The 11,570-nt window shown below is 40.4% G+C and overlaps 1 protein-coding gene across 1 annotated transcript; it reads left to right on the forward strand.

The window, feature by feature from the left end:
* The first annotated feature begins 536 nt into the window (after positions 1 to 536).
* On the forward strand, positions 537 to 11,570 carry LOC133566304 (sepiapterin reductase-like). The gene is made up of 4 exons (XM_061919505.1): positions 537 to 652; positions 726 to 954; positions 5,973 to 6,260; positions 10,961 to 11,570. The coding sequence occupies exons 1-4, from the start codon at positions 554 to 556 to the stop codon at positions 11,113 to 11,115; spliced, it is 771 nt and encodes a 256-aa protein (XP_061775489.1). The 5' UTR covers positions 537 to 553; the 3' UTR covers positions 11,116 to 11,570.

Below are 11,570 nucleotides of genomic sequence, written 5' to 3' on the forward strand. Positions count from 1 at the left end.
TGTGCTTGGAGCGGTGTCAGGTTTGCCCCTTCTCTGCTTGTCCGCCTTATCTTCTTGGAAACTTCGGGTCCTGATAAGGCCCCTCCTGTGGCTGTCCAGATCTGAAAAAACAGACACTTCTACGGCGAGGCGCATTCCAGACACAGTGGAGATTTACAAGCTGTCCGCCTCTGCATGATAAAACAAGGACAGCTTTGTGAGCACAAATGGATAGTAACCAGGGCCACCTGAACTGAAAGCAAACAATCTGTGTGATAAGTTATATACAATTATTCTGACAGTTACTCTTCCGATCTCTCGACACTCAACAACGGCACATTTGCGGATTATAATTACTGGTTTGCCAAAAATATTTTTAACCCTATTAGGTGAAATTACATAATCTCCCACACCAGAAAATATCTCACGGTACACTGGTACACAGTGATTGAAAAACACTGATGTAGAGCATGAAATCCCTTTGTGCCGCCTGTTCACATGCGCTTGTAAAAGCATCACATGCTACCTCCTTTGACTTTGCTTCATCTTTTCTATGATTTCAACATAAGGAGACATGTCTGAAGTCCTTCATGCAAGCACCAGCACTTTGGGACGGTGCATGTGCATCATCACAGGAGCCTCCAAGGGATTCGGACGAGCGCTGGCACACCTGGTAAATGGCTGACTTACTTGGGAATTGTAAAATACAACAACGACAGAAAGAGACCTCGTCATGTATTCTGCAGGCGTCACTGTATCTGAAGCCTGGGTCGGTCCTGCTGCTGGTGGCTCGCTCCCGGTCTTTGCTCCAGGAGCTGAAGGAAGAGCTGCAAAGCCTGAAAGAATGCCAGGGCCTAACAGTTCACTGTGCAGAAGCCGATCTGAGCATCAGCGAGGGCGTGAAGGAGACGGTGGACATAGTGAGACAGCACACAGAGAATGATATAAATCATGTACTTCTTGTCAACAACGCTGGTAGGTCTTGCATTGGTACAACCACACAATTTATGTTACTGTACATCTTCTAGAGCAGTGTTTTTCAACCACTGTGCCGCGGCACACTATAGAGTTACAGTCTGGTGTGTCGTGGGAGAATATATAATTTCACCAGTTTGGGTTACAAATATTTTTTTGCAAACCAGTAATAATAATATGCAAATGTGTCTAGAGGTCGGCAGAGTAACCATGTTATACTCTTCCATATCAGTAGGTGGCAGCAAGTAGCTATTGCTTTGTAGCTGTCGGGAACATGGTTGGTCGTGATCACACTGTGCAGACGACAGTGTGCAGGTAAACATGTATCTAATGCTTAAAGGGGAACATTATCACAATTTCAGAAGGGTTAAAACCAATAAAAATCAGTTATTTTATTTTTCAATTTTTTTTCCAAAATTTTACCTATCATGGAATATCCCTAAAAAAGGCTTTAAAGTGCCTGATTTTCGCTATCTTTAAATCCATCGTCCATTTTCCTGTGACGTCATTTAGTGATGTCAACATGGCGGATAGCACAGCAAGATATAGTTACATTAGCTCGGATTCAGACTCGGATTTCAGCGGCTTAAGCGATTCAACAGATTACACATGTATTGAAACGGATGGGTGGAGTATGGAGGCAGATAGCAAAATTGAAGAAGAAACTGAAGCTAGTGAGCGAATAGCTTTTGAAGATGTTCGGCGATCGCCTTCTAACGGACGATTGAGTGTCGCAGGGTATCCATACATCTCTGTGCCATGTCTGTCGTAGCATCGCCGGTAAAATGTGCAGGAGCAACTTAAATTTGTCGATTGGTAAGTGTTTGTTTGGCATCAAATGTGGGTGGAGTGAAAGGCTGGATGCAAATATAGCTACACATGCACATACAGTTAGCCTAAATAGGATGTTAGCATCGATTAGCTGGCAGTCATGCCGCGACCAAATATGTCTGATTAGCACATAAGTCAATAACATCAACAAAACTCACCTTTGTGATTTCGTTGACTTTATCGTTGGAAATGTATCCATACATCTCTGTGCCATGTCTGTCGTAGCATCGCCGGTAAAATGTGCAGACAAGGGACTTTCAGATATTTTGACACTGGTGCGGTGCAACTTTAATCCGTCGATTGGTATGTGTTTGTTTGGCATTAAATGTGGGTGGAGGGAAAGGCTGGATGCAAATATAGCTACAAATGAGGCATAACGTTGCAATATGTATATACAGCTAGCCTAAATAGCATGTTAGCATCGATTATCATGCCGTGCTAATCGATGCACACTCCACGTAAGTCAACTTGAATCTGTCCCTGATCGTGTTGCTACACCCTCTGACAACACACCGACGAGGCATGATGTCTCCAAAGTATGGAAAACTGTTGAAAAAATGGAAAATAACAGAGCTGATTTTACTCGATGTTTGTAATGTGTTTGATAAAAATGGCGGATTGACTACCTAGGTGACATCACGTTGTGACGACATCGCCCCGAGAGCGAATGAGAGAAAGGCGTTTAATTCGCCAAAATTCACCCATTTAGAGTTCGGAAATCGGTTAAAAAAATATATGGTCTTTTTTCTGCAACATCAAGGTATATATTGACGCTTACATAGGTCTGGTGATAATGTTCCCCTTTAAAACAAAAATAAACAAAAGGCAAGTGCTGCTAAGAAAAGGCATTGAAGCTGAGGTAAGGCTATGCAAAACAAATCTAAAACTGAACTGGTTGCAAAGTAAACAAAAACAGAATGCTGGACGACAGCAAAGACTTACAGCATGTGGAGCAGACACCGTCCAAAGGTACATCCGTACATGACATGACAATCAACAATATCCCCGCAAAGAAGGATAGTGACAGCTTAATAAGTCTTAATTGTTAAAACAAAGTAGATGCGGGGAATAGCGCTCAAGGAAAACATAAAACTGCTACAAGTAAATACCAACAAAACAGGAAAAGCCAAAATAGGAGCGCAAGACAAGAACTAACACACTACACACAAGAAGACATGAAAAACTCAAATTAAGTCACATTGGGATGTGACAAGTCGTGACAGTACACCTACTTTGAGACGAGCTATACTGATGCATGGTTGGTTATGGTTTGAATTAATATCAAACACTTGAGAGAACAATTGTACTTGAGAGAATAATTGTTTATCGTCAATATCGGCTACTGAGTTTCATTTTTCAATGTTTTCTGATGGTGGTGTGCCTCCGCATTTTTTCAATGAAAAAAATGTGCCTAGGCTGAGGCTCAAAAAGGGTTGAAAAACACTGGTCTAGTGGTTGTCAATTTATTTTCCTGCATTTGCCACCTCAGAAAACACTTGGCCCTCCATCTATCACCATAATGACCAATATTAAAACAACGGTAGCATAGTAGGCCTAATTACTTATTAAAAAAAAATAACAGAGGTTTTATTTGACAAAAATATTTAATATTTTTGACTATTGCAACATTACACTCAATGTGAACAGTAACACTGTTTGAATATTTATTTGATTCTGTGGTGTACCACTGGATGAAGGTTAAGAATCACTGTCCTACAATTTCTCAGGCATTCAAATTCAAATATAATGTGAGCACTTTTAGAGCACATACATGCATATGAGTCCAGTAGGGAGTTATTACATTAGACAAAGACGGTGCAACATGTGGACATCCAGAAGTATGTGACACCTTTTTGTTGACAAAACTACAAATGGATTAAAGAGTAAGTTTTTGTTTTAAAAATGACTTTTTGAATTATTTGCAGAACAATGAAAAACACCTTAGCAGCACTCGTATGAAGCACTACTAGTTTATTATAAGGGTTCTAAATTGCAGTACATTTTAACATAGAGTGAAAGTGCGTTATTTTCCAAAACTTTATTCTGAGTAGAAATGAAAATCCATAAAATTCGACAAAAATTGGAACAAATACAAGTTACTGAAATAAATTATGTAAATATAAATTGTAATATTATTTATTCCAATCCAAAAAGTGTTAGGTATGGATTTGAATTACTTTTCTTCAATCAATGTTTATTTATTTATGTAGCCCTAAATCAAAAGTGTCTCAAAGGGCTGCACAACCCACAACGTCATCCTCGGTTCAGATCCCATATGAGGACAAGGAAAAACTCACAACCCAGTAGAAATTAAGAAGTAGGAATTTTTATCCATCTACTAATTCAAGATCTACAATATTAATGTCCATAATGACATATTTAAAAAGGAAGGACTCCCCTGAACCAAATGTACAATGCATAACTTAATTTATGGAGTGATTCATTTAAAGGCAGAAAATACAGTGACAATAATGTTTTCCTTCATTCTAGGAGGAATTTATTCTTCAACACCTATCTTAATGATAAAAAAAACATTACAATAAAATAAATGATAATAGATAAAAAAATGTTGTTTTGAAAAGAAAAAAAAAAAAACGTTGAGCAGGAGACTGTGACCTTAACCCCTCCACCTTGAAAAGCACAATTTAACTGTGATTAATAAAAAATCTCCATCCAAATTTTGTAGTTCTGGTTGAGAATGTGAATGATTAGATTAGATTAGATTAGATAGTACTTTATTTATTCCGTCAGGAGAGTTCCTTCAGGAAAATTAAAATTTTCAGCACAATCCCATTCAAGTTTAGACAAACATTACAGGGAGACAGAACAAGATCGCTGACGGGTCTGCCGGCTTCCAGCACCCCTTACAAAAAAGATGAGATAAAGGTAAACAAAGTGGGTGGGATGGGAGAAAAAAAATAGAAGATTAAAATAAAATAAAAAAATCGGTCTTAGCCTGGGCCCTGGAGAGGAGGTGCAGACTGAGGCCAAGGGGAAAAAAAACAAAAAAAAAAACAACAACTCATAGCCATGGTACACATCCCTCTTCCATGTGTGTAAGAGGGAGACATCAAACATCAAAGAACACAGAGGACATTAAAGACATTAAAGCAGCAGATACAACCAGACACTTCTACATACAGCTATGAATAAATAAATAAATGATAAATGGGTTGTACTTGTATAGCGCTTTTCTACCTTCAAGGTACTCAAAGCGCTTTGACACTACTTCCACATTTACCCATTCACACACACAGTCACACACTGATGGAGGGAGCTGCCATGCAAGGCGCTAACCAGCACCCATCAGGAGCAAGGGGGAAGTGTCTTGCTCAGGACACAACGGACGTGACGAGGTTGGTACTCGGTGGGGATTGAACCAGGGACCCTCGGGTTGCGCACGGCCACTCTCCCACTGCGCCACGCCGTCCCTGTAAAATAAAAAATATTTTAAAATGTTTCTTTTAAAATAAAAAATAAAAGAAACATATCCACTGTGGTGGCCTCTGTGGTGTTCCACGCCATCGTCCGCTGGGGTGGAGGGAGCATGGCCAGACACAGGAGCAGACCCAACAAAGCAACCAAGACAGCCGACTCCATGAGTGTGTCAACATGTGAGGGAATGCAGAAGACGCAATTGACATGCTTAACTTTGTCTGCCTGTGTAACCTCCCTCTCTTCACATTTGTGTTAAATAGGTATAATTTTGTTTGCAAGTTCTCCCCGTGACTGCGTGGGTTCCCTCCGGGTACTCTGGCTTCCTCCCACCTCCAAAGACATGCACCTGGGGATAGGTTGATTGGCAACACTAAATTTGGCCCTAGTGTTTGAATGTGAGTGTGAATGTTGTCTGTCTATCTGTGTTGGCCCTGTGATGAGGTGGCGACTTGTCCAGGGTGTACCCCGCCTTCCGCCCGATTGTAGCTGAGATAGGCGCCAGCACCCCCCGCGACCCCAAAAGGGAATAAGCGGTAGAAAATGGATGGATGGAAGGTATTTTTGTACTGTGTTGCAATATTTACTAACTAAAACTTGTTGCAATAACTCATATGAAACATTCAGCTAATTTTGGATTTATTCTGCAGTCCGTTTAGGCAGCAAAAAAGACTCTTGTGCCTTCTGATCGTTGACAATAAAAAGTCCCAAGCAGTATATAAATACATAAAACCTGTCTTTCTTTCTACCAGCTTCTTTGGGTGACATTTCACCCTTTGAGAGCTTCACTGACCTGGACCAGGTGAACGCCTACCTGTCTCTAAACGTTAGCTCCACGCTGGCGCTGACCGCAGGGGTGTTGCAGGCCTTTCCGCCGAGATCGGGCCTGCGATGGAGCGTGGTGAACTGCTCATCGACGTTCGCGCTGCAGGCGCTACCTTCCTGGGTGCTGTATTGCAGCGCCAAAGCAGCCAGGGAGATGATGTTTAGGGTGCTGGCGGCCGAGAATCCCGGTGTCAAAGTGCTGAGCTACTCACCAGGTACATAGACACTCTTGAACAGGTTCAGGCTCACTCCGAAGTAGTGTATTGGTATCGGTACAGGTACTAAAATTATTTTGGTACTTATTGGTCCTTTTCTAACTAAAGGGGATCACAAAAAAATTGCATAATTGGCTTTATTAAACAAAAAAATCTTAGGGTACATTAAACATATGCTTCTTATTGCAGTTAAGTCCTTAGATAAAATAGTGAACATACTAGACAACTTGTCTTTTCGTAGTAAGTAGACAAACAGAGGCTCCTAATTAGTCTGCTGACGTATGCAGTAACATATTTTGTCATTTATCCATACTTGCCAACCTTGAGACCTCCGATTTTGGGAGGTGGGGGATGGGAGGCGTGGTCGGGGGTGGGTCGGAGGCGTGGTTTGAGGGCGTGGTTGGGGCGGGGGGCGTGGTTAAGAGGGGAGTAGTATATTTACAGCCAATTCACCAACTCGAGTATTTCATATATATATATATATATATATATATATATATATATATATATATATATATATATATATATATATATATATATATATATGAAATATGTGTGTGTGTTTATGAAATACTTGACTTTTAGTGAATTATAGCTATATATATATTTATTTTATTATATATATATATATATATATATATATAAATGAAATAAATAGTTGGATTTCAGACGGCACCTATCAAATACACAGTAATAAAAACACAGTCGTTCTACTAACTGTATTGTGCTTGCTGGTTACTAAAAAAACAACACATACCTTTCACTATTTGAGTAACGTCACTTCCGAGTTTCCAAAAGATGGCGCCAGTATGTGGTTTGGCCTGCCGTCTCTCACTGTCAGCTCTGTTCGTTTTTGTGTTGTTTGCGTCTATTTTCTTCTCTGTCAGCTCACTGCTTGTGTATGCTCGCCAAACACTGTTGGATCTTTGCCCCGCTCCCTTCGACGTTGCTTTTTCGACGTCCCGGTCAGCTTTTTCACCTGGCCGGATTCCTGCCTTCCTTTCCCTCCTCGTGGCTCCTGTCCCCCGCCACCTGAGGGCTGTGTGTCGGGCCCCACCTGGATTAACTGCGCCCTTGGATGTGCTGGCCCCCGCCAGGTTCGGTCTGGTGAACGCAAGATTTTTGACAAACAAAACGTTTATCCTGAAGGATTTCTTCACTTCCCGCGGACTTGACCAACTTATGGGACGGAAACATGGCTGAGAGCCGGAGACTCCGCCCCTCTTAATGAACTTCTGCCTCCGGAGTGTTCCTACTTTAATTCTCCGCGGTCGTCCAGTCGAAAAGGAGGAGGATTAGCAGTTGTTTTTAAAAATGACTTTAAATGCCGTCAGATCCGCTTGCAATCCTCCTTTTCGAGCTTCGAACTGTGCATGTTTGAGCTGGAGGGGGCGTGGCCTCCAGCTCCGGCTGAATTTCGGGAGATTTTCGGGAGAAAATATCTTCCGGGAGGTTTTCGGAAGAGGTGCTGAATTTCGGGAGTCTCCCGGAAAATCCGGGAGGGTTGGCAAGTATGCATTTATCTACCTATTATTTTGTCAACATTATTCGGGACAAGAGGTAGAAAATGAATTATTCATCTACTTGTTCATTTACTGTTAATATCTGCTTACATTCTCTTTTAACATGTTCTGTCTACACTTATGTTAAAATGTAATCATTACTGATACTTAACATTAGTTTTGGATGATACCACAAATTTGAGTATAAATCCGATATCATACATTGGTCATATTCAAAGTCCTCATGTGTTCAGGGACATATTTCCTGAGTTTATAACCATAATATATATTTTTTAAAAACGAAAGATGTTGTGATGCCCAAAAATATCGATGTATCCATAGTAATATCAACTAGATACTTGCCTGTACTTGATATCATTACAGCCGATGTTAGGTGTAGATCCATCAATGGCGTTTGTTTACATTTTGATGCTGGTGAGCTACGGTGTGTAGTGAAGCATGTTTAGCTATTCCTTGTCTTGCAGGGATGATGCTTGTAAGAAACTCCCTTTTTTTGTCTCCTTGGAGACCAGGATTAGCGATTTAGAAGTAGCTAAATCACTGCCGACGGCGGATGGACGTTAGCCGCAAGCTAGCTAGCCATGTCTTAAAGGCCTACTGAAATGAGATTTTCTTATTTAAACGGGGATAGCAGGTCCATTCTATGTGTCATACTTGATCATTTTGCGATATTGCCATATTTTTGCTGAAAGGATTTAGTAGAGAACATCGACGATAAAGTTCGCAACTTTTGGTGCTGATAAAAAAGCCTCGCCTTTACCGGAAGTCGCAGACGATGACGTCACAAGGGTGAGGGCTCCTCACGTCCTCACATTGTTTTTAATGGGAGCCTCCAGCAGCAAGAGCTATTTGGACTGAGAAAACGACAATTTCCCCATTAATTTGAGCGAGGATGAAAGATTTGTGGATGATGATATTGATAACAAAGGACTAGAAAAAAATAAAAAATAAAATAAAAAGCGACGGCTCCGGGCGGCGGCAGTGTGAGCGTTTCAGATGTAATAAGACACATTTACTAGGATAATTCTTGAAGATCCCTTATCTGCTTTTTGTTTAAATAGTGTTTTAGTGAGATTGTAAAGACACCTCGAGGTCGGATGGCTGTGGTGAACATGCAGTGTCTCAGAGAGAAGCCGAGGAGCCAAGCCCACAGCTTCCTTTTAAACAGCTACTGCAGGAGGATGAATAATTTAATGATGTCTCCGGTAAGATATATATCACAATTTTCCCATCCAAAAACATGCTGGTTGATGTAGAGAAACATGTTCGCTTGACCGCTCTGTGTTAAAAACAAAGAAACACCGGCTGTGTCTCGGTGCTAAAGACAGCTGCAATACACCGCTTTCCACCAACAGCATTGTTCTTTATAGTCTCCATTATTAATTGAACAAATTGCAAAAGATTCAGCAACACAGATGTCCAAATTACTGTGTAATTATGCGATGAAAAGAGACGACTTTTAGCCGTAACTGGTGCTGAGCTAATATTTCCTGACAGTCCGTGACGTCACGCGCACGCGTCATCATTTCACGACGTTTTCAACAAGAAACTCCGCGGGAAATTTAAAATTGCAATTTAGTCAACTAAACCGGCCGTGTTTGCATGTGTTGCAATGTTAATATTTCATCATTGATATATAAACTATCGGACTGCGTGGTGGGTAGTAGTGGGTTTCAGTAGGCCTTTAAAGCCCCTCTTCCTGAGGTTGTTTCAGTGTTATAACATCACCTGCATCCTTAGTTTTTAAGCCAAAATGCCTTTTCTGTCTACATAGTGTGTCTGCTTGTAAGTACGTCGTGTGTAGTGACGATTATGACTGGCTTAATATGGATTAGCAATCACTTCAGGGTGTCGGGTCAGGACAGCAATTATTCGTTCAGGTGAGTGCAAGAGAAATAATAGATTGTCCAAATCCAGATTTGCAGGTTCAATTGTATATTAAATACATGGAAGAGTTGTTTGTTTGCATGTGTGGTTTCCTATTAGAAACAAATACAATCATTTATAAATCAACTAAAGTGACCACAATGCAATGAAATATAGGCAGAAGCCTGCAACAGGGCTGTTAAATATACATCACTTAGTTGTGTATACAGAGTTTACATAAATGTACTGAATTTGACCATCCCAGCCCTAAGTAATGTAATGATTAAGAGACTGTAACTAGCATCACAACAATAATTCTAAATTGGGCTAACAAACACGTCCAATGCTACAAACAGGCCCCAATCAGTGTATGATATTCAGCTAGTAGTCAGCTTGTGAACCTGATGCCAAACAGCCATAAGACTAGAATAAAACTGACACAATGATTTGCAATACAGTTTTAAGCACACAACAAGTGATATTAAAGTGTATATAAAGTAACTAACTTTGTATTGACGCACACTGCCAATTAAACAATTGACATCGAAGTTCGCCTAACTCTCAGAGCTTGCTGATGTAATCATGGGTCCAATGCCTCCTCCAGTGTCGTAAAAGTGAACTACACTCAAGCAACCCAATGAAACAAAAAGAAAACAAGCGTTACAGAGACAGTCTTTTGTACACTGTGATTGTGTGCCGCCGAACATGCTTGTCTGCTCGTAAATCAGCAATGTCACGACGTGACTTCAACGCGGACGCGGAGGTGTGGGGGACCGATACGTTTCAGAGATGGTATCGTACCGAAAAGGATTCATTAGTATCGCCGTACTTTACTACCATGTTGAACTCTAACTTATAATAATAATAATAATTCACCCCTGTACAATATCCTGCCCTAGTACCCTACTGTGCAATGCTACCCTTGGAGTGCAAAACGTCCGACACTGATTGTTATTTATGACTTCGGCACTCTTGTCTTGTTCTGTATATTGTACAGTATTTTGTATTTCTATAGTGTTTTGTATATTGTACAGAATTGCTTGTTATTTTTATTGGATAGTAGTCTGTTTATTTCAATTGTTAGTTTTTCCTTTATTGCCTCTTGTGTTATTTATTTTACCCCATATTTGTTCCCACTACCGCACCTTAAATTGGAGTCTTTAATCTCGTTATATGCAAATATAATGACAATAAAGTCTATTCTATTTTAATACCAATATACCCTACACCCCTACTCCAAATTGAAAAGAGCAGAAGATTAGGATGTAGGATACTAGAATATAATAGATACTTCCTCTCTTCCTCTTCTAGGTCCAATGGACACAGAGATGCAGGAGACTATTCGGAGGTTGACAGGCGTCCAGTACCATCTGTACCCATGCAGGGAATCCGCAACTAAACTGATGAAGGTTCTTTTGGACAATGACTTTGTATCGGGAACACACCTGGATTTCTTTCAGTTGTGATCTCAATATGATGTTAAAATGCATGCTAACTACATGTCAAATGCTACTAAAAGGTACTGTACTCAGTCTCGTATGATAGATATACAGACATTACATTTGATTTGATTTCACACAATGCAACTGAAAGCCCACAAGACTATCTCAGTGATTCCAATCTTTTGCGGGCCTGGTTATAGATGATATCAGGCCACAGCATATGTCCACAGTGATCTCAGGCTTTTGGGGTCCTAAACAAGGGTTTGTTTGTGGCCCCATTTCAATCTTTAAAATGACTGGTTTCCAAAAATATAACATCTAGTTTTGTCTTTATTTGAAGGTACAATGCACAGAAACATTATGTTCTGCACCAGATTATAGCTAAATAGCTAATTTCCATCTGCAGTCCCTGGCTACCTCAATTAAAGCGATACAATGAACATGCAATAAAAGTATAACAATAAAAATGATACTATAGC

Source organism: Nerophis ophidion, linkage group LG01, assembly GCF_033978795.1.
Source record: "Nerophis ophidion isolate RoL-2023_Sa linkage group LG01, RoL_Noph_v1.0, whole genome shotgun sequence".
Taxonomy (NCBI): Eukaryota; Metazoa; Chordata; class Actinopteri; order Syngnathiformes; family Syngnathidae; genus Nerophis; species Nerophis ophidion.

Bases quoted from the DNA above. Each gene is read 5' to 3' on its own strand.
- LOC133566304 (XM_061919505.1), top strand. From the start codon at position 554: ATGTCTGAAGTCCTTCATGCAAGCACCAGCACTTTGGGACGGTGCATG. The intron at 653-725 runs GTAAATGGCTGA...TGTATTCTGCAG, and splicing joins GACGAGCGCTGGCACACCTG to GCGTCACTGTATCTGAAGCC. The intron at 955-5,972 runs GTAGGTCTTGCA...TCTTTCTACCAG, and splicing joins ACTTCTTGTCAACAACGCTG to CTTCTTTGGGTGACATTTCA.